We start from the raw sequence: 26728 nt of genomic DNA on the forward strand, positions 1-26728 counted from the left end.
GCTCTGGTGCGCGTCGGCATCGGATCGGAGACGACCATCGGATCGGACTTGCCTCGCCTACTTCCGTTGACTGGCTGCTGCTGCCTCCTCGTATACACCATACGAGACCATCAATCCTCGTCAAGGTAGCGAGCTACGTCGCAGACAGCTAGGTATGGCTTCCACTGCCAATCGCAACGGAGCAGGCCGGGAGCCAACGCCCACCTCGCCCTCTCCTTCGCCCGAGCCCAGCGGTGACCCGGCCTCTGCTAGCGATCCTACCCTCTCCACTTCCACTCCCAATCCCTTCCAATTCGGACCCGGAGCCTCGTCCGCCAATGGCCTGGGCGGCTCCATGGTGGGAGGTCAGAACCATGGCTCAGTGCCCTTCCATGAGCTTCTGAGTCTCGAGGAAGACCCCAATGAGCCACTGAGACAGCAGGTCGAGGATCGGACCAGGAGCGTAATCGATTCGCTGTACCAGCTCGCGGTCTGCGCTGCCGATGTCCAGCCAGGAAGGGAGGACATCGTCGGCGTCAAAGTGTAAGTCAGGACGAGCATAATAGAGTCTGTTCAAGACGCTGACTTTCTCTTTTCCCATTCGCAGTAACGATCTCGTCTCGCACCTCTCCTCCCTCTCTTCAACCGCATCAGCCAACCACGATCTCCTGCCATTTGTCCCCGAAGACGTGCTAGAGGCAATCGACGAAGGCAGGAATCCAGATGTGTGGAGCAGAAATAGGATGGGTCGACTAGTGTCCGACAATCAGCAGATTGCGGGGCAACGTTGGGCCATTGAGGTGAGTGAGGCTGGCGCGGGAGGATCGGCGCATCATTCCATCAATCCGGACCGTTTAACGAAAGCTCACGAGATGACCCTCTTATGCTTCTCTACATCACAGGAATTCCGTCAGTGCCTCACAAAATCAGTCGCTGACGTCTTCCCCGAGCTGGCAGAAGAAGGAGAAGCCGAGGGAGGGGAGGGCGTACTGGCTCAAATGGAGCGGGAGCACCAGGCTCTACGAGCTCAACTCGACCTGCCACCAGAGGACACTCCAGCAGAGGGAGCAACAAGTGAAATGGAAGGCAGGACAGATGTTGAGATGGCTTCTTGATATGATCAGGTAGAGGGGTTGGAAGTACCAAGCACAGCAAAACAGACAGAAGAGATGCATTTGTACAATAGTCATTATTGATCCCACAGCACCACGAAACGTACAGTATCAGAATAAATCAGACAGACATGGTATGATTGCGCTTCAGTCCCCCAATTCAGGAAGAGCACGAAGGCATATTCCTCTGTAGCGGTTCTCCAATCTCGCACAGTCTCGCTTCCTCCTCAAGGAGCTCAGCACTCTTTCCCGATCCGTCGTCCTGTCCCCACTCCTTGCAGGGGTGGAGACACATCTGCAGTACCCGGTCCAGGAAGAGGGTATCGTCCTTCTCCTCGAGACGCTTGATGACTTCTTCGCCCACCCAATTGCGCAATACGAAACGGGGATTGTGCTGCGACATTTCCTCGCGGAGGGAGGTACCCCAGCCTACAGCGGGCGAAGAGCTAGAGCCAGAGCCGACACCGAGATCTCGTAAAAGTCGCTGGGCGTACTTTGTCAGCCAGCCCTGCGCTTGGTCACGCTTCTGGTCTCGGAGGTAGGCCAGCACGCGAGACTGGTCGTACCAATCAGCACTGAATGATTCAACGGCCTTCTTGATCCCCTCCTCTTGACCCTCAGCGCTCTTGAGATTCTCTTCAAGGATAGACGGGAACTCTTTGAGCTTCCTGAGGGTGAGAGTGAAGTCGAGTTCTTCGAGGACGTCCAAGAGCGGGTCGAAGAGGGCACCCTTTTCGTCCTCTTCGGCATTCTTGAGGCCCAGACGGAGACGGAAGCGACGTCTCCACTCTTCCATTGTTGTGTTGATAAAGACCTCCTCCAGATCAGCCCGCTGCGTCGCCTCTCCGAACTCTGCAAGCGCCTTGAGCTTCTCGGGCTCCAGGCTTGCCAACTCTCCAGGGTTAGGGGCACGGCCATTCTCCTCTTCGAAGCCGATGATGGGAGAGAGGGAGGTGAGGAGCTGCTTCATGGCAAAGAGGACCATCGAAGGCTGCATCTTGTACGAATATCTCGACATCTCGTCAGAGTGATTGGGCGTGACGTCTTGCGAGAAGATGTCGAGGAAGCCATACGGTCCATAGTCGATTGTCAAGCCGAGGATGGAAATGTTGTCGGTGTTGAGCACTCCATGTGTCCAACCTACCGCCTGCCATCCAGCGACCATGCGAGCGTTGCGCCTTGCGCTCTCGAACAATAGACGGGTGGCCCACTTCTCTCGAGGTGAATCTGGTGTTTGCGCACTAGGGATGCCTTCAAAGTTGAACAAGATGCGGGAGACGTACTCTCCCAAGAGTCTTACAATCTCCCAGTCTGAGCGCGAAGCTGGGAGTTGGAAGGAGCCGATCCGAATCCAGCTCTGGGCAAGTCGTGAGGTGATGGCAGATACGTTGCGCCGCTCTCGCACCACCTCGACATCCGGCAGGGAGATAACCGACAGGGCGCGAGAAGTCGGGATGCCCAGGGCGGCGATGGACTCGCTGCCCAAGAACTCTCTGACACTGCTGCCGAGTGTTGCCAATCCATCTGCAAAACGCGAGTATGGCGTCCGCCCGGCTCCCTTGAGCTGAATTTCCCACCTCTCATTATTTTCTGGATTGATCGTCTCGAAGAGCGTGATCGCACGTCCATCCCCCAATTGCCCAGCCCAAGATCCAAATTGATGTCCAGCGTAGGCGTTCGACCAGCCCAAGTACGTCTTTTGCTTCTGCCTTTCCAGCAACTCTCCATTTCTCCTCTCCCACCTCTGCTGAAGAGACTCGTCTTTCCATCCTTGTCCAACTCTTCGAGCCCAGACTCCGCAGCCTGCCATGTCATCCAGCTGTGACTCTTCGCTGGGCAAGACGGCCGCGACGGCTCGGCCGGCGAGAACGTCACTGAGCTGAAAGCGGGCACGAGCTGCATCGTCCTTGGGCTGAGGCGCCATGGGTCCCGAGGCATAAGTGTCAGGGCCATCCCTACCGCTTGTGCTCTTGATGAACTCAAAGGCGTCTCCCACATCCAGATTTGGAAGACAGTCCCTCAGTGCTGCTGCGCTCAGACCCAGCAGTCGAGCCGAAGGGTACGTCTGAGCGCGCTTGGCCGGAGTGAGGTATCCAGCCAGACCCTCCGCATCCTTTGCAGGGTATTCCGGCTTGTCGAGTTCCGAGACCTGGATCTCATACCGTCTCATCACCCTCTCCACCTCTTGCATCTGCCGCTCGTAGCGAGCCTCGGCAGAATCCGCATCTGCTCCTCCCCCTTCGGCTTCGGCTTCTCGCCTGTGCTGCTCGCCTAAACTGACCTCCTTGTCACTCTCTTCCTTTTGCTCGGCTGGAAACTCATAAGGGAACGGCAATGGGAGTGGAGTGACATAACTGAAGCCTGCTCCTTGCGGTACGGGTCTGGCTCTCCTGACTAGACTTGGTGTTGAGTCTGGAGTGGAGAGGAGAGAGGTGGGAGAAGGTGTGTAGGCATCGGGTAGGAGATTATTGGTGAGGCGTTGCGAGGGGGGTGGGAGGGGTAGGGAGAGGAGCGGTACGAGGCGCCTCGGAGAGTTGTTCCTGGCGGTCATACGGAGCATGAATCGAGGAGGGGTGAGGCAAGCGTCAGACGAGCCTCAAGGTGAAGAAGAAAGGGGCAGCAGTGAGACGAGGATCGACTGCAGTGGCAACGTCTCTCCCCTCGGCCACCGTCTGCGGGTGGAGGAGCGAGCGGGGTGGAGGCAGGCGGTCACGCCCATTTCGCGGAATTCCAGAAGACTGCACTGCACACACACACGCCTGCCCAGCCTTAAATCTAGTCTGTATCCTACTCAAAGCTCCCTCATCTCACGCACCTTCTATCCATGTCAAGCAGTGCAGCCTCAGGACCAATGGGGGAGAGCTCCAAGCGTAAAGCCGGCAGTGAAGCAGTTGCAGGAAGCAGCAGCAGCAGCAGCATCTCCCGCGATGGGAAGAAGGCCAAGCTAAAACCACAGGACGAAGCCACTGCTACGGGAGCTGCCGCTGCTGCTCTGAGCGTAGACGAAGACGACGAATGGGCCCGATTTCAGCAGGAAGTCCTTGCAGGATCTGCTGAAGATACCTCTAGTGCTGGTACTAGCGGCTCTCTCCTCCCGCCACCACCACCACCACCCACAAACATCTACGCGAACGCAACGATTGAAGCGCAGCCTGAGCTCCGGCGACCACCGAACTCAGCAGAAGGAGATGTGGATGGCCCTGACACTGGCTCTGGGACTCAAGAGGAGGAGACAGAAGCCCAACGTCGTCGTCGTCTCGCTCGAGAGGAGCACGAAGAGATCCTCTCCCGACTAGAGGAGGAGCAGAGGTTACAGGATGAGGCCGAGGAGAGGTGAGTCCGCTCTAAGGGTGGAGGTGGGAGTGGGGGTTTGGGGTTGGGGTTGGGATACTTTGTACCTTGGCATTTGGACAGGTGGCAGATGGACTGGTCTCTGAACACTTCTAATTTGTCTCTCCCTCTCTCTCTAGGGTATCCTCTCTCAAATCGCGACTGGAAAGGATCAAAGCGGCACGAGCTGCCAAATCGTCCTCTTCTATATCTGTATCAAAGACAGAGGACAAGAGCAAGAGGAACAGCAGCAACAGTGGTAGTCATAATGGGAGTGGGATTAACGGCACTAGCACTGGCACTGGCGCTGGCACTGGGGCTGGCAGTGGGAGCAAAAGTAGAGAGGAAGTGAAGAGCGTCGAAAAGGCGACGTGAAGCGCAAGCGCCTCGTCTGGTGACTAGTCAGAAAGCAATTCGATTCTGCTCATGCCTATCGAAGAGAAGAGAAGATATGCGTGCGTTGGGCTTGCTTCAGACTGAATGACTGACTGAATGACTGACTGTCGACTGTCCAAGGGGGAGAGCAAGAGCAAAACAAGGGAATGTAGGGCAGCGGCGAAACTTCTCCATTCCTCGGCTCGGCAAGCAGCAGAGTGGTAGAGCGGCAGACCAGAGACGGAATTCGATTTGAGACCAGGACAATAATGGTCTACAAGGGATGAGAATGGAACGAAAAGAAAGGGAAGGGAAGGGAAGAAATCGTACTGGAAGTTGGGCTCATGCCTCTGAAATGAAAGGGAAAATGGAGTAGATGAGATCTGATGGGAAAGGGGGCTCCGCCTCGCACTCGCACTCGCGGTGCCCTCCTCTCTTCTCTCTGAGTGTAGCGGTGCACTCTCACTTTCCACGACCGACGGCAAAGGGCCTCTGACGACCCCTCGACGCGGGCATGGGGCTGGGCAGGCCCTGGCTCCCCTCTCCCTCCCCCTCGTCCTCCGCCTTCGCGAAAGGCTCCTGCTTGATCTGCGCAACCCCTCTCCCCGCTCCCGCCTTCGGGCCCTCACTTCCACTCTTCGCCCTCGCATCATCCGCAGCCTGCATAGCCAAATGCATAAAGTGCCCACCAACCACCGGTCTGGCCTCAAAGTAGATGAGTGGGTCAAATGGCTGCTTTGGGAAATCTCCCGTAGTCGTCTCGTACAGATCGGTCATCGGTCCGTCTGTAAGTCCATTAGCATAAAAGCTGTACAGGCCGCTGATGAAGAGGTCTCGCGTAGAGTTGGAAGCAGATGTGGCAGAGCTGAACATTTGCCAGTCAGACTTGGTCCAGTTGTGTCGCGAATCGAGCGGGATGCCCCACTCTTGCTCGACAGTAGGGTACCACTTGTCCTGCACGTCGTACACCTTCTTGGGTACCAGACGCAGATCCAGGAGCTTGTCGGCAAAGAGGTTGTAGAGGGTACCCCAGGATTTGTCGTCTTGGTATGCGAGCTTCATGTGAGATCCATCCTTAGAAAGGGCCAATTTGAACCACTTGTCCACGTACTTTTCGGCCACATCCCGGTAGTAGGTGGCATTAGTGGTGCGGCCCACCATATGTGCAATCTCTCCCATCGCGGCAATTCCAGCAATGCCCTTGATCGCGAGATTGGTCTGGTTGGCCAATACACCGGCAAAGTCGTCCGTCGAGAGCTGAGAGGCTGGAATGAGCGAGTCCTGGATGAGAAAGTCGGTCCATTGGGCCATGATCCTGTAGTGCTTCTTCAAGAAAGACACTGCCTTGGATTTCTCTACTAGCTGAGCATAGTGAAGAGCCATGATGACCATGTTGCCGCTCTCCTCCACCTGCATCGGCTCGTCGTCGCCGTCATTGTAGCCCCAGGCATTCGGATAGGTTCCAAGGTCGTGTACACACCACTTGTTGGGGTAGAGGCCGCTCTCGGTGTACTCAAAGATGGGCAGCATCACCAGCTTGAGCAGTTCCGGGTTCAAATACGTCAAGATCGGGAACTGCGGGAAGAAGACGTCGACCGTTGACATGTCACCGTTGGACGAGATCTCCTTGAGGAAGATGAGCAGGTCAGAGGTGTCGTATTCGCCATGCTTGTTCTTTGAGACGGTGAACTCGATACCCGCCATTGCCTGACGGACAGAGAGCGAGGTGATAGCAGCATACTCGTCACCAGCCTTGCCACCTCCCACCACGGCCTTTGACTCGCTGGCAATCTTCTTGTCAAGCTTAGTGCAGTGCTCCAGAGCATTTTCAAAATCGTCCAGGAAGAACGTCACTACCTCGTCGAAGGAAGAAAAGTTGGCGGCCCAGAGACCGTAGCGGTCCTGCTGGTAGCTCTTCTTGCCTTTGCTTCCCGGCACAGCCTTGACATAATTGACATAGGGGGTTCGCAGATGGCCAATGGCAAAGATGACATCGTTGCCGCCGTGCTTTGCGTCAAAGTCGACCGAGTAGGCAAAGGCATTCTGAGGGCCTCCCACGTAGTCTCGGTGAGGACTGATGACTCCAGTGGTGATGAATTCGTTCTGGACGTTGATATTGTTGTTGTTCCTTGCTAGGAGAGCAGGACGATCACGTGCTGCCCACGTGACGCTACCCCATTCTGCCCTCTGTCGCCACTCCTTGTAGACCTCGGGGTTCCTCCGCTGGATGTACCAGCGCTGAATCCCCTTGAGGTCCTTGAATTCCTGATAGTAAGGGTAGCGGTCGAACTCCTGAACATGCGCAGTGACCCACCTCTCGTCGATGTCAACGTACGCCTGTACGGACTTGCCCTTGGCAGTCGAAGAGTCGTAGGCAAAGTGAAGGTAGCTCATCGGGATGCTCTGTCGCACAAAGTCATGAGGCCAGATAGGAGTCATAAAGGTAGCGTTGAAGTGGACGCCGCCGGCCTTGAATTTGTAGATGGTCTTGGTGGAAGTGTATTCCACAGACAGTTGCTCGGCATCTTCGCCATCTCGGACAGTTGTGCCGAAAGCATCGCCCATCCACTGATAAGTGACATTGTCTACTCGAATGAATCCGTTCCAGCCCAATCTGTAGTCACCGTCGGCGCCGTACTGCGAAGTCCAAAAGGCGCTGGCCTTTCCCGCGAGGTAGCCATCATTGCCGACGCGATTGGGCGGTGTCGCAGCAGGGTTCCGTCCAGCGGGTGCCCAGTCGTTAAGGTAGGGCGACTTGACAGCAAGAGGGTAGCTGGGTGGTTTCATGGGGGAGAAGGTGCTACCAGACTCCTTGCGCTTGCTACCGTGAGAAGCACTGGCAATCTTTGACTGCAGGAGCACTTGCTCTCGCAAGGCGGTCAGATCACCGCTTACGTCTGCCTCGGCTACCGTCTTGCCGTTCTTGAAGATGGGTGCCAAACCGGGCACAGCGTGGACGTCGGGGGCAGAGGCTTTGGACTCTGCTTCGCCGACAACGTCTGCAGGGTCGCCTCCTGCATTCTGGACCTTTGTAATCTTCCAATCGACTCCCTGCACTTGGTAGCCGAGGTCTTCTGAACTGACTTCGACTGACCCGAAAGGTTGATTGGGATAGCGCTTTTCGGACTCTGGCCTTGTGAGATCAGCAAGCTGCTTGAAGACCATGTGGTTTGTATGCTTGAGTGAAGCGAGCGCCAGCCCCGGGAGGACAGCGGTGCCCAAGGCGAAGTAAGAGAACCTCATGGTAAATACCTAGGAAGGGTGGTAATTGCTACTGACGGAATGTGTCTTGTTGTAGTGGAAGTATGTCTAGAAGTCTTTGCGTCGAGCGATTGTAATATCAAGTGAACGAGCGTCTGTCACACAGAGAGGCCAAGAGAAAGGAAGGGGTCGAGTCAGGAGGTGCTTCGTATAGGAGTCCGACCGCGTCTCGAGGGGCAATGATACGAACCGCGTAGAAGTGAGGGGTGCGAGACTCCTTTGCAGCCCGACCTCTTCTACAGTCAAAGGTATGCCAAAGTGAGAGACAGTGAAGCAAACCACAACGGTGGTCCGAGGATGGCACTAATGCGTAGAGGGTGCGTCCGTGCGTACGGAATCAGTGCTCGGGCCGATGGAAGCCGTGCCTGGGGAGTCAGGGCCAAGGGTGAAAGGAGGAGTAAGGGATTGTCCTGAGTCGCGACGCTGATCCTTCGACCAGGCGGATCAGAGGAGGAGTGAGTGAGTGAGTGAGTGATGGGAGAGGAGTGGAGGGGATGAGAAGAAGGACTAGGTGGTGGTGGTGATATTCGGACGGACGAAGGGGAGGGAGAAGGTCGCACGCCCACTGTCGCTCGTCCAAGCAAGGGGTGAGGCCCAGGCAGTACCACAGTCGAGGACAGGCACGCACCAAGGCGAGCGGAGTGCACCCCGATCTCTACGCTCCAGCCCTCTACTGCCGCCCGGCTGAGGCTGATCACTTTATGTGGAGATAAATGCGGGGTGGGGGGATGCAAATAGCCGGGTGCCGTGGCTGACGGATCGCCTGGCTGCTGCACTGCTGACGCGAGGCCAGAGGACAAGCTGCACAACGCCATCGGGGCGTCAGGCAGGCAGAGCCCGTAACATGCAGCACTAGTAAGGCGGGCCAAAGGGGGCAACCTCTAGAGGCACAATATTCCCACTCTGCAACCGCTGGAACCTTGGGCGGTGACAGTACATGAAGCGACACGGCGACTGGAAGAGTGAGGCAATTCGCAGACGACGACTGTGTGCAGAGCCAATCACCACTGTCCAAGCATCTAGCATGTAACTGGACTATATTACCGAAATCGAAGCACACCACTTCTCCTCAACTCTACTCTACTCCCGAATCCGAAGTCCACTTGAGATGCTGTGCAATATCCGACTGAGCCACCGTCGGCTTCACCATATCAATGGCCCTGATGAAGTCCTTGAGCACCAGCGGAGGCTCCAACAACGAGTCTGCATCGATGTCCTCCCAACTCTTCTCTGTAGCTCCAGCATCCCCAGGCGAGCATGGAGTCCAGTATTGCCTCATCTCCGTCACCTCTCCATCGGCTGGATTTTGCTCCTCCCCTGCCTTCGGCTTCGCCGGCGCTGTGATTTGCTTGAAGTGGGTGGCACCAAGGACTTTACGCACAGGCTGCATGAGAGCGTCTCGCACTAGAACGGCAATGTCCGAACCACTGTAGCCATCTGTCATCTTGCCGAGTTGGCGGTAGTCGGCAGGTGTGAGCTTGCAAGGGGTGTCCCCGACGTTGAGCTTGAAGAGTCGCTCACGAGCTTCGGCCTCGGGAAGCGGAATGTAGATGCGCTTCTCAAATCGTCGCTTGATGGCGATGTCCAGAGCCCAAGGGATGTTCGTCGCCCCCAACACCAGCACACCTGCATCATCATTGCCAACACCGTTCATCTGCACCAGGAATTCAGTCTTGATGCGTCTCGAAGCCTCTGACTCTCCTTCTCCTCGAGTACCACAGAGCGAGTCGACTTCGTCGATGAAAATGATCGAAGGCTTTGCCTCTCGAGCCATCTGGAACAGCTGCTTCACCAGCCTGCAAGCGACGTGGAAGGAGGCCTTGTCAGCATCTTCGTCTAGTCATGCTTTTGCCTGCCCCGTGCCTAGCAATCGCTGCTTCGCCGAACTCACCTTTCACTCTCTCCCATCCACTTGCTGACCAAGTCCGAACTCGAAACACTGAAGAAGGTACTCTTCGCCTCAGTGGCGACTGCTTTTGCTAGATAAGATTTACCGGTACCAGGAGGTCCATACAGGAGGATACCCCTCCACGGTGTCCTCTTGCCCGTGAAGAGATGCGGATGCCGGATGGGCAGGATGACGGCCTCCTTCAGGGCATCCTTTGCCGTCTGGAGACCGGCGACATCGTCCCAGCTGATGTTGGGCGTCTCGGAGAGGATAGCGCTCGACAGCCCAGCTCTGAGCTTCTTTGTGTCTGGATCCACGTCATCGTCATCGCCACTGTGAGGCCGGAGAATCAGGAGCATAGAGTCAGAGGCTCGGTTCGCAAAGGTTGAGATCGGCCTCGACGACGCTGTGTCACCAGAGCTGGACATCAGAAACTCACCCTTTGCCATTTGCTGCTCCTCCCACACCCTTCTCTCCTCCGTTAGCACCAATGGCGGCCCTTCCCTTTGCCTCCTGCGCTTGCGCCAGATGCTGCTTCAGCTTCTCAGCCCGGTCAAGGTACTCCATGAACTTTTTGCGAATCAGCTCCTTCATCTTATCGTTCTTCTCGTCTGCACAATGGGATAGGGTATGCGGGTTACAGAGCGAAGTGAGTGAAGAGCTCGGTACGAATGTCTACTGAACCCTCTGATGCTGGTCGATGGAGGTCCGACTCGAGCTCAGTCCTGATTGTGGGGGGACTCACACTTCATAGCCATCATGAAGTAGTCCAGAGCATTCTGGTACTGCCTGTACGCCTCTTGGTAATTTTGCTTTGTATCCTCCTCAATCGCAGTCTTTACGATATCGATCGCTTTCTGTGTAGATCAGGGGAGGAAGGCAGGAAAGTACAACTCAGAAATCTGACCCCGATGAGGACATGTGAACTGTCAGACTCACGTCTAGGAAGCCCGAGTTGGCCCTGGGGGAAAGATTGACGAGTTGAAACGGACAAGTCAGCATTCCGAGCCAACCAAACACTGTGTCATGGGTCCCACCTACTTACATCTTGCAAAACACCCTCTAGCTGGGTCGTGCTGGGAACCGAGGGCGGGAAAAGGTGATCGTGGAGAATGCGTCCCGCACGTGGGCTAACAAAGCTCGCTAGCGAATGATCTGGATCGTAGCGTGAGGCAGAGGTGACCAAGGCAGGAGAGGATGGTATCGAAGGGCAGTAAGTAGCACGGGAGCCGAGCCAAGGCGGAATGGGCGAGGCGGAGGCGGGTGGCCCGTTGCCTGCATAGGACAGGCGCCTGGCTGTGGAGTTGGTTGGACTCCAGTGGCGCCGGCCGCGCGTGAGGAAAGGCGGATCGGAAGATGTGCGAGATTTACTGGTCCCTTCAAGCTGAGACTTCTTCTCCTGTTTCTTCTTCTTCTCCTTCTTCCTTTATACCATTTTCCTTACCCCAGAGACGCGCGAAGGACCGCACTTGCAGTCTTCCTGTCTTCGACCTCCCTTTCGGGCAGGCCACGAGGATCGACCAAGACCACATTGTGTCTAAGGAGCTGTAGGGAAAGTCCCCGGACGCGCGGGATCACTTTGGGAGGGGCAGCCAAGACCAACGTCGTCTTGGTATGGGCACGTTTGGTAACATGGCTTAGCTCGCAAGTCATTTCGACATCCGCAGGCGATCTTTTGACGTCAAGATGATTTGAAAGCGACCTCTTGCTGGCGAGAGATGCAGCTGGTTTCCATCAGTCCTCGGTGGTGCTTGGTGATCCACCTCACCGGCCTACAATTCACAACCCACATTGGAAAGCGACCTTTGCTCGACGTAACTGTCAGGGCGATTGGAAGATATAACGGGTGGGAGGCTCCCCTTGTGGACCGAGGGCTTTTTGGGACTTATTGCGGGAAGCAAGAAGGCCTAGCTCCATTTCATTGTCATTTGGATCGACTGCAATGGAGGGAATGTTCGCCTCTCCGGAGTGTGTTCTCCTTTTGATAGCTGCCCCTTTGGCTTCGAGAGCGGCGCGGGAGGCTCTCCTAGTGTTTGGGCGATCGGTAGACTCAACGCGAAGATAGGAGCGACAGTCTGGCCCTACCCTAGACTTTGAATAGTCACAACACCTGGTAGCAGTCTCTTGCCTCCGCCTCGATGATTCCATCCCATGATCTCACTGTTTGTCATTCTATGCAGAGGAGCTTGCGGTCAGATTCTATTCTGTTCTGCTTCCACCTCTGTTGGTCTATAGTCATGCGGTCGTCGATTCCCCTTGTGGGAAGCGATAACTCAACGGGGCTTACTCTCGCGAGATGATCGTCTCTGGGACCGGCAATTGGTAAAAGGTGGCAGGTAGTTGTCTGTCTACACCACTCATGACTCGGCGTAGGAAAGGGAAGTAGGCACTGTTCGGATGCTTGTGCGCTTGTGACAAAGTGCGAAGGCCAACGTGCTGTCTTCCTCCTCTCTTGCAGCCGCTGTCACAGGGAACACTGTGTTCTCACAACTTTTTCACTCATGAACGTTTGTCAGAGCGTGCACTCAGCTTAATCAATGCCAATCCTTCTTAAGTTTGATCCACACGAGTGACACTGCCTGTGGCAAGCAGGATTCGAGCGCTTGGCGCTGACTTGCCCTGGGTGATGCTGCTATTCCTGGCTGATCATCTGATGTCCCTTGGATTCCATCCCAGCCGCGGGGTTTGGGGGGCTGGGCGGGCCCAGAGCCAAGCAGGGCAGCTGCAGGTCCAACGGACTTTGCCCGGCCAGGCGGCGGCGGGCCAACAGGCCGAGGGGCAGCCGAGGCGACAGACAGAGCACAGACATCGTCCACGCCCGACGTTGCTCCTTCGCTCCCGGCCTTGGCTGCACTCGACGACCCCACACCAAACTACCCGTACGAGACGGGAGAGTCTTCCCCTCATTTGGAATCTGTTTCATCCTTCATCTCACCCATCGTCTTCTCGTAGTCTTCCCCCTCGTCACTTTCTAGAGATCTCATGTCCTCGACGGATTATTGAGACCTCAACTCGCCTCCCAGAGCCGCCCCATACTTTTGCCCCGCCCTTTGCCCGTAAGCCCACACTCCCGTACTTGTGGGGAGCAATCGATCAATCGATCGTTCAGGCACAAACTACATCATTCGCCCTGCCGGAGATACGGCATCGTCATCATCACAGCAAAAGCATCCCATCACCGGAACCACCCGCTCGGAAAACGTCTTATTTCTCTTAGTGCACAGTATTGCCTCCGAACCGAAGTACGGCTCTGCAACACCTTCAGCCTTCCTCTTCACTTCCTTCATCACCTCACGACTGCTCCACTCCACTTCGACATCAAGAAGAAGTAGTGATCGAGCAGCAGCAGAGGCTTACTCCTCAACAGCCCTCTAGTCTTCGCTCCTACGACTACCACGCGTTTTCTTTGCTTGCCCAAGACACCTCCACAGAAGGGCTCGTGCTAGTCTGGACTGGCCGGGGCAGTAATGTCTTTCTCGTGGAAGACGCTGCTGGGCGCAGGATCTTCTGGAAGCCAGAACGCAGCCTCTGCCTCGACGGTCACAGGGGGCGAGCGGTACGGAGGTGCAGAGGATGGCGGCGTTGGGGTTGAAGAGGAACACCAGCCCTTGTGGGGTCTGGAGAACGTGAGTAGGCAGAGATGGTGACAAGAGGGGCTTGGAGATGAATGATGACTGTTGATGATGTCCGACTGAACAAGTCCCTTCCAATCGCTCCTTCCGATCTCGTCGCCTTAGTTCGGCAACACTTGGTACGTTCAAGAGGACGATTTCTTAACATTTCTGCACTACCATAACTGATCTCGCCATTCCCACACCTCTCTCGTCTGCGTACTCTAGCTATGCCAACTCCATTCTTCAAGCCCTCTACTTCTGCCAACCATTCAGAGAAGTCGTGCTGAACTTTGCAGAGCTACCTGGCGAGAAGACGAGCTCTATCAGAACCATTTCTCAACTTGCAGAGACAGACTCCACTACTGGAGCCTCGACCAGTCTATCGTCCTCTGTGCCATTGGAGAAGTCCATCTCGAGCTCCGAGGCAAGTACGGACCTAGCAAGTACGGCAGGGACCTCTCTATCAAAGTCTCCTTGGCAGCACCCTTCCTCTCCAAAAGCGCCCGCTGCAGAACCAGATACACTGTTGATAAATCTGTACCGACTCTTCCGGTCAATATCAGCCGCGTCCGCTGAGTACAAACAGAACGAGGCCGCGGCGCTAGCAGCGGCAACGGCAGGCGGAAGCAAGGGCGCTGGTGGCCTTCCAATCAAGGCAGGCAAGAATGCAAAAGGTAAAGCAATGCTGCCAGGACGCCAGACTACCACAATGAGCAAGAACGGTGGCTCAAGCTCAGGTGTCAACGGCAGCATAGCTCCTTCCGCTCCCGGCGCTGCCAGGAAGAGGGATTTGGGAATCAGTGCCGGTCTTGTGGATGAGTCGGCTGTCAAGGGCTTCTTGGCAGCTTTGCGGAGAGAAAATGTCCTTTTTGACTCCACGGCTCATCAAGATGCCCATGAGTTCCTCAACTTCATGCTAAATCAGATCGGAGAGCATATGGGAAAGATAGACGAGCAAAAACGGCAGCGGGAAGCCGCAGAGCGGGGTCAAGTAGAAGAACAGCAGGTAGCAGTGCGGCATCGGTACCCTGGCGAACCTCAAGATACACAAGTGCATCGGCTGTTCGAAGGCACTCTCACGAACGAGACACGATGCCTCACTTGCGAGGCTGTGACCTCTCGCGACGAATGCTTCTTGGACCTTTCAATTGACATTGAGCATAACACATCGGTCACAGCGTGTCTGCGCCAATTCAGTGCGAGCGAGACTCTGCGCTCACGCAACAAATTCTTCTGCGACGGCTGCTCCGGTCTGCAAGAAGCAGAGAAGCGGATGAAGATCAGGAAGCTGCCTGCTGTCCTTGCTCTTCACCTGAAGAGATTCAAGTACGAGGAGGAGACCCAGAGGTATGTCAAGCTGGCCTACCGTGTCGTCTTTCCTTTGCAGCTCCGGCTCTTCAATACCGCAGATGACGCAGAAGATCCAGACCGTCTCTACGAGCTCTTCGGCATCGTCGTCCACATTGGTGTCGGCCCTCATCACGGTCATTATGTCTCCATTGTGAAGGTCGGAACAAAGTGGGCCATTTTTGACGACGATGCTGTCCACTACATCGACCAGTTGGACATCTCAAAGTACTTTGGAGATGCTCCAGGGACAGGATCTGCCTATGTCTTGTTCTATCAGGCCATGGATCTAGACCGTCAAGCGCTCGGTCTGCCGCCTGAGTCTGCTGCAGAGGTGCGAGCAAAGATGACACCCTGGCTGGAGGCAAATCCCCCACCAGGTGTCGAGTCGCACGCTCCAGCGCAAAAGCAGATCTCGAATCAGATGGGCTTACCCACGACTGTGATGAGCGCCAGTGGTACTGCGTCACCGGCGAGCATGGCGTCTCCAAGCATGCACACGGTCAATCTAGATCGGCAGAGCTCAGCCAGCTCGGCGCAGGGTACTGCAGGCGGACCACTTAGCGGAGGTCTCTTCAGAAGAAGGGAACGCAACAGTAGCGTCACTCAGACCCTCGCAGGTGACGCTCACGAGCAAAGGGAAAGGGAGCCGAGCAACAGTGGTGGTACCGTTGGCAACGCTACCTCTGGTGGCTGGAGGAGCTTTGGGCGAAAGGCAAAATCGAGGTCGATCAGCATGAGCGAGTCTGCATCAAATCAATCCCAGTCAAGGTCCGCCACTGGTCCAGCTCAGCTGCAGGCTCAAGCCTCTTTTCAAGGAATCACTCAGGCGCCGCGAGGATACATCTCATCTACGGCTAGTCCCGAGAGGCCACCCAAGGCTCCTGGAGTAGAGGAGAGTGATGCTGAGTCAGAGTCGACGCATGCCTCGAGCTCAATGGGTAGTCGGGGTGGATCTTCCAGGACTTCGAAGACGAGCGCCCTGGGCAATTCAAAGCTGGGCAACAGTCAGCCGATCATTTCCATGCCATCGTCATCCTCCACATTCAAAGCGAACCCCTTTGAACAACAGTCTGTAACGGGAGGCAGCGTTGTCATGACACCACAAGCATTGCCGTCACCGATTGCAGAGGTACCAGATCGGACCAGCCCATTGGCTCAGCAAGCCTTTCCGGCCCTTCATGTGTCCGAGGCCAGCCCGACTGGAGGGGAGGAGCCCTCTGGAGGACTGCCGCTCCGTCGGTCACCCGATCAAGCTGCTACGCCAACAGAGCAGTCGCGACCATCTCAGTCCTCTTCTGCAACGGACAGACGGTCCAGCATTGCTTCCTCCATCTATCCTCCGCTGGGCGCTACTTTTGCGCCTGTAGACCATCCGCTCTCAAAGAAGGATCAGACCAAACTTGCGAAGGAAGCCAGGAGGAGGAGTTCAACGACTATGGCAGCTGCAGCTGCGGCTGCAGTGGCTAATCACCAAGCTCAAGTACAAGCTCAAGCTCAGGCCCAGGGTGGTGGACAGGGGCTTGAGCAGCAGCAGCAGCAGCAGCAGACTCAGACTGCTTCCCGTCAGCATCCTACGACGGGCCCAAGCAGCAGCAGCAATGGTCCGGCCCCCGTCAGCGGTATCGGCGATGGCAACGGCAACGGCCAAGGCGCAGCGCCAGCAGCAGCAGCAGCACCAGGCACTACGACTTCTTCGCAGAAGCCCGCCCATCCTACCATTGGTAAAGGTCTCCCTTCGTCTCTGCAATCCCAGTCTGCTACTCAGTCGACTGCTTCGCCTGCTTCGCCTTCTTCGGCAGCAGTGAAGCGACGGAGCACGCTGAGTCGCTTTGGATTTGGATTGGGAAAGGATAAAGATAAAGACAAGGACAAGGAGAAGCGCTGATGGAATGGGGATGCCTGCCTGCTCGCCTTTGACTGTGCAATGGGATCTGGGTCTTGTCTTGGGACTAGGTGGAGGCTAGATCCTCCGCCGCCGCCGTCGTCGTCGTCGTTGGCCGTCCTTGTAGTCTATCTGCCTCCAACCATCCGTGCAACCTTCCTCACTCCCTCCCTCCTTCACTCTCTCACTTGCGCACGCACTCGATTTGGGTCGAGGGTCTTTTTTCTCATTTGTTTCATATCATGGCAACATGTCTATACTGTACCTTGTGCATTTGCATTTGCATTGCAAGAACCATGCAATAATAAATCATAACTTTCATGAATCCTGCGGTGCGGTGCGGTGCGGTGAGATTGACTGCCTATATCGTCAGTTTATGCCTCGGGCCTGTACTGCGCATGGAGTGCATGCAATGTAGGTAGAAGGTACACATTTCGGGCAACAGATGTTCCATGATTCAGGATTGGCGAAGAGATGCAGATTGATTGTGCCTCTACTCTGCCCTGCCCGTGGATCTGGATGTGGATGTCCGCTTGATCACATACAATGATTGCATAAATAGGTTCCTTCTCCCCCCCCTCCCTCTCTCTTGCTCACATAAGTGAATCCAATGACAGATGACTTTCTCCATTCCCTCCCTCCCTCCCTCCCTACCGCTCCGTTCTTCCTCCGCTCTGAGCCCCTCACCGATCAACATACCCTCCTACCGCCTCCGGATCTCCTCCCCCCATGGGCACCCCACCTCCATCTCCCATTCTACTCCTCTCCCTACTCTTCCTCGAAGCCCTATAGAGTCCCTCTGTCAATGCCGACTTGACCCCCGGTAGATCTCCCCTCTCAACACTCTGTCCAAACCTCTCCAAGAACTTCACCTTGTCTGCATGCCCTACCGCACCACTCGGCAGTGCTTCCACGGCGGGACCGATCCAGGAGAGACATTCTCGTGGGAAGCCAGAGACGAGGACGCGGAAGATTGTGCTCACGAGTTGGATTTGCTCGGGAGGGAAAGTTGTCACGAGACCTTCGAGGAGGAGAGCTAGAAGGTGGTCTCCCTGCGAGGAGAGGACATTGCGGATCGCAGCTGCGTATGCTGGTGAGGAGGGATCTGTGTAACCGTTGGAGCCACCATTCACACCTAGCGAGAGGGGAGTGCCGGGTTGAGAGGCAGTGGGAGCAACGGCTAGAGCATCGTGTCCCACAATGGCTCTGATAAAGTCCAGAGCTCGATGGATGATTGAGGGCTGCACGAGCGTAAGGGCCGTGACCGCTGCGCGGAAGGCGTGTGGGAAGATCGGACTGAGGATGAGCAGCGAAGGCAGCTCGGCCAGGATGCAGGCTGAGACCTCGACGTAATCTTCGATGATGTCTGGAACCTCCCTAGGCATGGTGTTCTCCATCACTTGCATTACCTTTGAGGAAACCTTCTCGTAGTTGCTCTGAAAAGAGGCTTTCAGAGCATCGTCTGCTGTCGCACCGTAGGCCTCTACAATGCGACCCATCATCCAGAGATAGCCCGAGAAGCCTGTTGCTTGGAAGAGGCTGGACATTCGGTCGAGCAGAGCGGGCAGGATGCCACGCGCGTGAGGGCCGAAGAAGGTCATCGACCTGCGGAACAGGTTCACCGAGGATTGATGGATCCAGAACGCTGAGCCATGCTTGGCCAAGAGGCCATCAATGACTGCATAAGCATCTCCTACCGTCTTCGTGGCACAATCGGCCGGCAAAGCTTCCTGGAAGCGAGGTCCAATCGTTTCCAAGAAGCGCTCTAGCATGTCAATGCGGATGTTAGCACGCTTCAGATCCAGGCGGGATGAGGAAGCATCTGCCGAGACTGAGGCGATGAGCTCCAATGCTGGTTGTGAGAATTGCATCATTGCAGGGAGGGCATCTTGAGGAGAGAGGGTGGACACAATGTGACCAACACCTTCTCCCATGGTGATGAGATCGTCAGGTTCTAAGCGATCTCCAACTGAGCCGAGGAAGGCATACAGTTGAGGCAAATAAGGGACGAGGTGCCGCCTGCAATCTTGGCAAAGATAGCTCATCGCCTGCCCTGCTGCCGCTGCAACATCGCCTTCGCTCTCAAGACCGGCACTGATGTAGCTGAGCAGACCAGGTATCCGATCAGGGTGGTGATCAATCCATTCCGTATACCGCGAGATGACGAGAAGCCCCGCGTACCTCATCCGAGGATGAGCAGGTAGCTCGGGAATGATGTCGATGATGCTACCGATGACATCGTTCTCCCCGGTTGGGGAGACCTCTGTGCCCATCGCCCTCATCGAGAAGAGCGGGGCTTCTACATCCTGCCACCTCGGTTCGCTGCCGGAGGTCTGAGACGCTGCCAGAATGTCCCGAATCATCTGCAGGGACCGATTGAGGCAATCCTTCGACCCCAGAACGTAGCAGCAGTCTTTCAGTGTATCTCCCATGAAGTGCCTGAACGATCGGAACTCGTCCTTCTCAGCGGCCGTCTGCGTTGCCTCGTCGTCTGGGAAGCGCAAGTGGCCAACGATGATGTCCAGGAGCCGAGCGTATACTTGCAGGAAGGGCATCAGACTCGGATCCTCCTTGCGCTTGCCGAGAGCCGATCCCAAAAGATACCAAAAGCGGAATGTGATGGAAACAATATCCAGATCGTGGTACGCTGCACATTCGATGAGGGTCTGGACGATGGGGAAGAAGTCCTCTTGATGCCGAAGAATGAGAGTGTGATACGTCTCGCCCGCTTGAGCGAAGATTCGACAGATTCCCCGCACCTTGTCTTCGTCATCTCCCGCCCTTGCCAGCTCCTCCCTGAGAGGCATGAGCCGGCGGACTATCTGGGGAATCGCATTCATATTTTCTTCCACCTCTTGCGTCTCATGAATGAGATCACAGATGACGTCGGTCGCAACGTCGAAGAGGTCGTCAGACGCAAGGGCGTCAAAGGAGAATTGGAAGAGCGGGGTGTCAAGAAGAGATGTTGTAGCGATCTCGCCAGCCTTGAGCCAGCTTCTCAGGCATTGAAAGATGGAGGACTGTATTTGCGATGTGATGCCTGGGATGTTGTGAATGGCACGGATTCGCCGGTCAGTAGCAGGCCCGAGGCGTGGGACGTGGGCATCTGTGTGGCTGCTCACCTGGTGCTTGAAGATACATCGTCAGCAGCCGCAGGATCTCATCCGCATTCGAGCCCAGTAGCGAGCGCACTCGCAGGTTAAAGTGCTCTGTCTAGAATGGCAAGATGGGTCTGATTGTCAACCTGTGCCCGATTCCAGTTGATGATGTCCCAATCTTGACTCACCTCGACCGGTATCCGGTGATTCCCAGTCACCTCCTCTGGCAGCACTGTTAGGAATTCGAGCAAAACTCCCACTGTGCTAGCATCATTTCCAAATTTCGATGTCATGCCCTTCACTACGTCTGGCCACTCCTCATCAGTAAGCTGTATTGCCAGCCCAGCAAGTGTAAGGCAGATCTGCGTCTGTATCACACGAGGACCTGATGCGTAGGCTGCTAATGCTGTGACGAGGGTGTCTCTTAGTGAACCTCGTGAGGAAGATGGGACTTGTTCAAGGTCGAATGTCGTCTTTGTCCTGAACGTCTGAGCAGCAAACAAGCGCGGCTCTAGCGGCAAATCCTGAGCCAGGAGGAGGGAATTGGCTGTCTGCCATGCCTCGGGCGTCTTCTGGAAGTCCTGCAACCAGGCATTGGCTTGGTCCTTGGCTGCCTTGTCAGGATTCCGATACAGAGTCTCGAGCGCTTGCATGACGGGCTGCAGAGACGCGGACTGGCTTGCTGCCTCCGAAGAGGCTTGCCCAGCTACGCTTGCCGCCATCTTGAGCTCGGGTCGTGCAAAGACCAGATGGGCGATGACGGCAGAAGATCCGGAGCCAAAGGTCGAGCGGGGTCAGGGAGCTCTGCAGCGCAGAGTGAAAGAGGCTGACGACGAATGCAGAGTGTGGGTAGCTCTGGCTGTCTTCTAGGAGGTCAGCAAGACTTGACTGGGGCGATGCAAAGAGTAGGATGGCGAGATGGTCTTATGATGGGTAAGAGGAAGGAAAGGGGGGCAGCCTGGGGGACCCTGGTTGCCTTGCCTGGTGGATCTCGGAGCCGCGGTGCTTCCGTGGCTTGGCGGTGGTGTTGGACCATTGGCTCCCTCGTCTCCACTCCCGCTTCCCCGTGATCCTCGCCTTCCGCCGTGCCAGCGCCGAACCCTACCTCTTCTTGACGACTTTGGAGCATAGACCGACCCATTGAGGTACCTCGCAGCGGCCCATACTAAAGATCGGCGACGGACTCTCGCTGTCATGAACTATATCCGTGAGCACGACGCGGGTTCCAATCCAGAGGCCCACGTTCACTCTCACTGACCTTTCCGCTTGAACTACGTCGGTTGCCCACAGAATTGGAGAAGCTTGGTAGGTGTCGCTGTGCCTCGTTGTCGTCCGAGGCCTTGTAGTCAGTCGCGTTGCTGATTACGGGTCACATCCTTCCATATTACGTCCCCTGTCACAGGTGAGGGAACGTATGCAACAGTCTACAAGGGTCGATCGCGTGTCTCCAATGAGATCGTCGCGCTCAAGGAGATCCACCTAGATGCAGAGGAGGGGACGCCTTCAACAGCTATTCGAGAGATTTCTCTAATGAAAGAGCTGCGTCATAACAACATCGTCCGCCTCCACGATGTGATCCACACGGAGTCTAAGCTCATGCTCGTCTTCGAATTCATGGAGCAGGATCTGAAGCGGTACATGGACGTTCACGGAGACAGAGGAGCCCTCACGCCCTCGCTGGTCAGAAGCTTCATGTTCCAGCTCCTGAAGGGCACTGCTTTTTGTCACGAAAACAGGGTCTTGCATCGCGATCTAAAGCCTCAAAATCTGCTTATCAACAAGAAGGGGGAGCTGAAGCTGGGCGATTTCGGACTGGCAAGGGCATTCGGAATCCCCGTTAACACCTTCTCGAACGAGGTAGTGACGCTCTGGTATCGAGCACCTGATGTGTTGCTGGGAAGCAGAACTTACTCGACCTCGATCGACGTATGGTCTGCAGGGTGTATCATGGCAGAGATGATCAGTGGAGTTCCGCTGTTCCGAGGCCGGGATAACAACGATCAGCTCAACCAAATTCTGAGAATCTTGGGGACACCGGACGATCAGACAATCAAGAGGCTGGTAAACGACTCTGTGAGTAAGCTGTGAACGAAAGGTCACAAGTGACGGTGCGCTGACCCCCGCTCAAATTCTCCGCACGATGCTGTAGCCCGAGATTCAAATCCGGCCATTCCCCCGGATGCCTCGCGTGCCATTTCAGCAGCTGTACCCCAAGGCCCACCCCTTGGCTATCGACCTTCTAGACAAGCTGCTCAAGTTTGATCCCACACAAAGAATCTCTGCAGAGGAAGCTTTGCGTCACCCTTACTTTACTACATCAGCTGCCATTTCTGGGACTGGTCCAGGAGGCGAAGCCATGATTGGCAATGGTAGTCAGTCTAATGGCATGGAGTATCAGCAGCAGCAGCAGCAGCAAAGGGCAGCGCAGGCGCAAGCTCAAGCCCAGGCTAATGCGCAAGCCCAAGCCCAGGCACAGGCACAAGCTCAACAGCAGGTGAGCAGGAAGCAGCTAATCTTGGCCCGTCGTACCGCTGCCACTACTGACCCATGACGTTGCTCTTGCACCATTTCCCGCTCTTTAGGCTGCCAATTACGCTCACCAACAAGCATTAGCGGCTCAGCACCAACAGCAACATCACCAACAGTACATGTCCTGATCCCCTCTACAGACGCCGCGCCGGTCGCTCGCTCGTGCCCGGATCTTATTCCCGACTTCTTCTCTTGTCTCTCTCGTTCGCCCGCCTTTGCTCCTCTCTTGTAATGATCTATCCAGACTCTTTCGGTTTACACTTCTCGTCACAATGTGCGGCGAGTGTCCATCCCGCTGTCAGTCTGATGCTTGCATTGCTGCCGCTCTTCACCCGGTATTGACTGTGGTGGTATAAAGATTGTTGTTAGAGAGGCGGCGATAGGACGCAGATGCGACACGAAGCAGTATTATACAAGTTTGGGGCAAGGGAGGCATGTATGAGCGAGTGCGGTGTCAGGTCATTGAGACGCTGTAGCGAGGACTCCCTACTCATTCCTTCGCCCTCATCCTTTCCCTCCTGGATCCTTAGGGGGCTCTTCCCTCAACGAAGCATCCTCACGCCAGCTACACCTCCACCTGCTCCTCCCCCTCCTCCTGCCTTCTTCTCCCCTCCCGCTCCACTCACACCACCACTAGCTCCCTTCCCAGTAACCTCCTCCCTTCGCTCGAATACCCTCCAAAACTTGAGATTCTCATCCGTCCCCACTGTCGCCAGCACCTGACCATCGGGACTCAGAGCCGTATGCAAGATCCGACCATCGTGAGCATTCCTAATCTCTGCGATACGATTACAGCTTGGGTGAGACCAGATGTTGATTGTTCCTCCTGCTCCACCTCCAGCAGCAGAAGCGCTGCCTAGGCTGAGCCCGTGAGTGGATACAAGCTCGCGATAGTGGAGAGACCAGTGCAGGCCGGTGATTTGGGCGTCGGTTTGAATACTTCCCACACGCGAGGAAGTGGTGACGTTCCAGAAGTGAATCATCCGATCTGCTGTACCTCCTCCAGTGGCGAGGAGATTGGAATTCCAAGGACACCAGTCGATGCCTTTAATCGAGGCTTGGTGGTTCTCCTTTCTCATCTTTGGCACGGTACTCCTGCGGTCCCACACTTTGACTACATTGTCGTTTCCACCCGAAGCGAGCAAGGCAGAGTCGGCTCGCCATTGCAGACCGGAGACGTGTCCCACATGGGCCTTTTCGAGGTCGCGGATGATAGAATCACGTTGGCGGACGTCGTGTTCTCTAATTAGACCGGAGGAAAAGCCAGTGGAGTAGGTACCGTCTGCGGCCCATGCTGAGATGTTGACGGAGCAGTTGTCGGCACCACCCTCGGTAGAAGGCTTGAGGGTGCGAACTCGCTGAGAGGTGCTCACGTCCCAGAGTTGGACAAAGCCGCGGTCGGTACCGATGGCTAGATAGTTGCCGTCTGTGTCCCATCTCACCGAAGAAACCATACCTCCACCGCCGACCCGCTCGGGCTCGATCTCCAAATCGCACAATGTGTCCACCTCTCCAGTGTCTCCGTTCCAGACGTGCACTACTCCCTGCAAGGCTACGGCGACCAGGTTCGTCGAAGACCAGTCAATGAGATGGTAGTAAAAGTCGTCGATCATACCAGGCGCGTCCAGTACCTTCTCAGCATCAGTCGGGATCTTGCGCTTGCCACCAGACGATAGACTAGACGGCACGTTCCTGGGTCGCACAGTGGCATACCTCGAACGGACGTCTGCGCTAGCAGAGGACGGAGGAGCGGCACTGTACGACAAGATTCGTTGATTCAGATCAATGTTGCATGCCGACTCCAGAGACTCTGTGTGTGGAGCGATCTCGTTGGGAGCTAGCTGAGCAGCAGCAATGTTCGCCTTGATCTGCGTCTCGTCGGCCGAGGAGGATGAGGATGCTTGACCGTGGGCTGAAGAAGAGGAGAGGTTGTCACCTCCGGCGTCTTCGAGCAGGGTGGGACCCGAAGGGCCACTGCCAGTCCTCGACGCTGTGATGAACCTGTCACCTCGCTGCAGAAGCAGAAAGCAACGAGGTCAGCCAATCGCCTATCCCGACTGACTTTTCCTCACGCTCCTCAGACTCACCGAAGGGACTGTAGCAAGCTTCGGCCTTGACACTTTAGCCTCTGGCCCTTCCCAATCTCTTGTGATTCTGACCTCTGTCGCGGCTGCAGGTATGCTGTCCAGTCTACCCTTCTGCTTCGAGGCTGCCATCTTGCCCTTGTCTCCCCCTGCTGGCTTGGTGTCTCTGAAAGCATTGGAGAGGTCCCCGAGCGGCGTGTCGTGGACGATGCCGTTAGCACCAGCGGCGTGCGAGATGTGCTTGTTCAAAGGCTTGCGGACGGGTGTTGAAGGAGCCATGATGGCAAGTCTGTAAAGTCGGGGATCTACTAGACGAAGCAATGGTATCGAGAATTGGGCCGCTGCCTCGCTTGGTAGGACCCGAAGTTAACCGCTTTCTGCTCAGGTGCCTGTGTGTTGGGCTCTTGATACCCTGAGGGAGCAAGTCTAGGCAGACTGAGTCTGACGTCTGCCGATGTGATCAGGAAATGTGTACGTGTGATAGCAAGAGTTGATGGAGAGAGCCTTCCTGGTGTTTGGAAAGTAACTCAACCGAGTCTCCTCCCGCTCCGATCCAAGACCAACACTTTGCGCGGCCGAGGCGCGTGGCGCGACGCCCTTTGGCCAGCTGAGGCATCGACTGTGTCTCGGTTGAAGCATCACCTCCACTACATGGCTGGGGTTCGGCTTGTGCCTTAGTACCAATTGTTTACAGCAATGCTCCCTGGACAAAGAGAAGTATCTGTCCGGAAGCTCCGAGTGTAAGATGCGGCTCAAGATGGGCGGAAGGTCATGGTCAATTGCTTCGCGCCACTTTGACGCCCGCGATATCGTGCCGCTGCAGCCAATCTCACAGCAAAAGGTAGTGACTGGAGACGTCTGCGATGCAGATGGACGGATCATTCGGCGATTGAGATATGAAGATTCGATGAGCGTCGATGATGAGCGATCTTCTGCCTTTGAGGCGCTCAATCTCCCGCAGTGATAGCTTCAGACTAACGCGACAATCGGGCGGAGCGGTGGCTTGCCGTCCAGCTATCTTGTGCAGGAGTCGGCTGTGACATCCAGACGTCACATCCGAGTGACTCGACCAGCGGCTGCTCTGCCGAGGTGGATGAGGATCCTGAGAGCAAGGACAACGGCGATGGCCACCCGCGGAAGGCGCCATGGCAATTGCTGCCACTCTCACTCATTTGGAGGTGCGGTGCCCTGGAGCGACCATGACTTTGTCTGTGTGGGGTCTTGGCTCATTGCTTTCCTCTTTGCTCCTTTGCTCTCTCGCTTCATCGCCTCAATGATTGTTCAGCAGTGCGCTCTCCGCTGCCGCGTCCTTCCCTCTGTGCCCTTCTCCTGTGCGTGCGGCGGCAGAACCATTTGACCGTACAGGGCGGGTGCCGCGGTGCCGCTGTCCCTGTGCCAGCGTACCGGCACACCCAGTTCTTTCCTGGATGTAGCGCCGTGGCTCAGCGTCACGCCTTTTCTCGCCTGTGCTCTGCTGCCTCTGCTGCTCATTACCACAGTCTCTATACCTGCGCCCTTCCTCCCCACTGCCTTCTCTCACCTACTCTGTCCAATCCCTTCCCACTCACCATCTACAGTCACCCCCATCGTTGTACGTTGTACGGAAGAAGCAGTCCATCACTGACATTAACACAGGGTAGCATCCCAACAGGACCATCACTGTCATCGTTGCGACCTTCGACGTACTACGGACCGTCTCCTGCACGCAAGCTACACACACAGCACATAATCACCCTCACTGCCGGCTGTATCACCGCCTCTGTCAAGAACCAGACCTCAGGTACAGACTGGGTGCTACTCGCTCTGCCTCGCTCGACACCCAGCTACCTTTCTCTCAACATCCGATTGAGGCTATACCGCTCTGCTCCTAAAGCTCTTTACGCCCCTTACGACACTCTCTGCTTGCTCCACGCTCCAGCACACTCGCAAACATGTTCATTTCAGCCACTTCAACGCTTCCGAATATCTCTCAACCCACTTCGCCTTCCTCGCAGGCTTGTCGAGAAGCCATGACCGCTGGACTTGACTTCGACGAACATGCTCAAGACACTCTGGAGGGTCGAGGTAGAATTCTCCATCGCCCTCATTTCACTCCCAAGGAATACGCAGCAGTCACTCACCTCACTTGGAGTCGAATCACTATGGGCAACAATCACAATGTCCGAGCAGCCAACCGACCTTCCCTCCCACCTTCATCGGATGTGTCAGGTCACATCTTTGCCGGTC

At 55.9% G+C, this 26728-nt stretch overlaps 9 protein-coding genes across 9 annotated transcripts; 4 read left to right on the forward strand and 5 right to left on the reverse strand.

Moving 5' to 3' along the window:
* Positions 1-99: 99 nt before the first annotated feature.
* On the forward strand, positions 100-1255 carry BCV69DRAFT_280466 (hypothetical protein). Its single transcript, XM_025491622.1, has 3 exons — positions 100-522; positions 587-779; positions 882-1255. Exons 1-3 carry the CDS (start codon positions 155-157, stop codon positions 1092-1094), a joined length of 774 nt encoding a protein of 257 aa, XP_025350016.1. The 5' UTR covers positions 100-154; the 3' UTR covers positions 1095-1255.
* Positions 1146-3706, reverse strand: BCV69DRAFT_280468 (UPF0061-domain-containing protein). Its single transcript, XM_025491623.1, has one exon. It carries the CDS (start codon positions 3640-3642, stop codon positions 1252-1254), a length of 2391 nt encoding a protein of 796 aa, XP_025350017.1. The 5' UTR covers positions 3643-3706; the 3' UTR covers positions 1146-1251.
* A 141-nt stretch (positions 3707-3847) lies between these two features.
* On the forward strand, positions 3848-4796 carry BCV69DRAFT_310367 (hypothetical protein; the record flags this gene model as incomplete). Its single annotated transcript, XM_025494785.1, has 2 exons — positions 3848-4424; positions 4562-4796. The coding sequence occupies exons 1-2, from the start codon at positions 3916-3918 to the stop codon at positions 4794-4796; spliced, it is 744 nt and encodes a 247-aa protein (XP_025350018.1). The 5' UTR covers positions 3848-3915.
* Positions 4797-5258: 462 nt separating this feature from the next.
* Positions 5259-7961, reverse strand: BCV69DRAFT_245649 (DUF1793-domain-containing protein; the record flags this gene model as incomplete). The annotated part of the gene is made up of 1 exon (XM_025490165.1): positions 5259-7961. One exon carries the CDS (start codon positions 7959-7961, stop codon positions 5259-5261), a length of 2703 nt encoding a protein of 900 aa, XP_025350019.1.
* An 867-nt stretch (positions 7962-8828) lies between these two features.
* BCV69DRAFT_99593 (putative VPS4-vacuolar sorting protein) lies at positions 8829-10661 on the reverse strand. The gene is made up of 3 exons (XM_025495684.1): positions 10385-10661; positions 9949-10278; positions 8829-9853 (listed from the first exon to the last, which is right to left on the reverse strand). The coding sequence occupies exons 1-3, from the start codon at positions 10537-10539 to the stop codon at positions 9133-9135; spliced, it is 1206 nt and encodes a 401-aa protein (XP_025350020.1). The 5' UTR covers positions 10540-10661; the 3' UTR covers positions 8829-9132.
* A 2626-nt stretch (positions 10662-13287) lies between these two features.
* Positions 13288-16918, forward strand: BCV69DRAFT_99649 (cysteine proteinase). The gene is made up of 3 exons (XM_025495685.1): positions 13288-13571; positions 13683-13696; positions 13785-16918. The coding sequence occupies exons 1-3, from the start codon at positions 13413-13415 to the stop codon at positions 16792-16794; spliced, it is 3183 nt and encodes a 1060-aa protein (XP_025350021.1). The 5' UTR covers positions 13288-13412; the 3' UTR covers positions 16795-16918.
* Positions 16919-17256: 338 nt separating this feature from the next.
* BCV69DRAFT_255760 (ARM repeat-containing protein) lies at positions 17257-20817 on the reverse strand. The gene is made up of 3 exons (XM_025490585.1): positions 20078-20817; positions 19914-20004; positions 17257-19831 (listed from the first exon to the last, which is right to left on the reverse strand). Exons 1-3 carry the CDS (start codon positions 20609-20611, stop codon positions 17475-17477), a joined length of 2982 nt encoding a protein of 993 aa, XP_025350022.1. The 5' UTR covers positions 20612-20817; the 3' UTR covers positions 17257-17474.
* A 162-nt stretch (positions 20818-20979) lies between these two features.
* BCV69DRAFT_280475 (putative PHO85-cyclin-dependent protein kinase) lies at positions 20980-22743 on the forward strand. Its single transcript, XM_025491624.1, has 5 exons — positions 20980-21096; positions 21180-21194; positions 21292-21962; positions 22039-22383; positions 22472-22743. Exons 1-5 carry the CDS (start codon positions 21084-21086, stop codon positions 22544-22546), a joined length of 1119 nt encoding a protein of 372 aa, XP_025350023.1. The 5' UTR covers positions 20980-21083; the 3' UTR covers positions 22547-22743.
* Positions 22744-22960: 217 nt separating this feature from the next.
* Positions 22961-24781, reverse strand: BCV69DRAFT_310372 (WD40 repeat-like protein; the record flags this gene model as incomplete). The annotated part of the gene is made up of 2 exons (XM_025494786.1): positions 22961-24430; positions 24506-24781. 2 exons carry the CDS (start codon positions 24779-24781, stop codon positions 22961-22963), a joined length of 1746 nt encoding a protein of 581 aa, XP_025350024.1.
* Between the last annotated feature and the right edge of the window lie 1947 nt (positions 24782-26728).

Source organism: Pseudomicrostroma glucosiphilum, assembly GCF_003144135.1.
Source record: "Pseudomicrostroma glucosiphilum strain MCA 4718 unplaced genomic scaffold BCV69scaffold_2, whole genome shotgun sequence".
In the NCBI taxonomy this organism is placed as follows: domain Eukaryota; kingdom Fungi; phylum Basidiomycota; class Exobasidiomycetes; order Microstromatales; family Microstromataceae; genus Microstroma; species Microstroma glucosiphilum.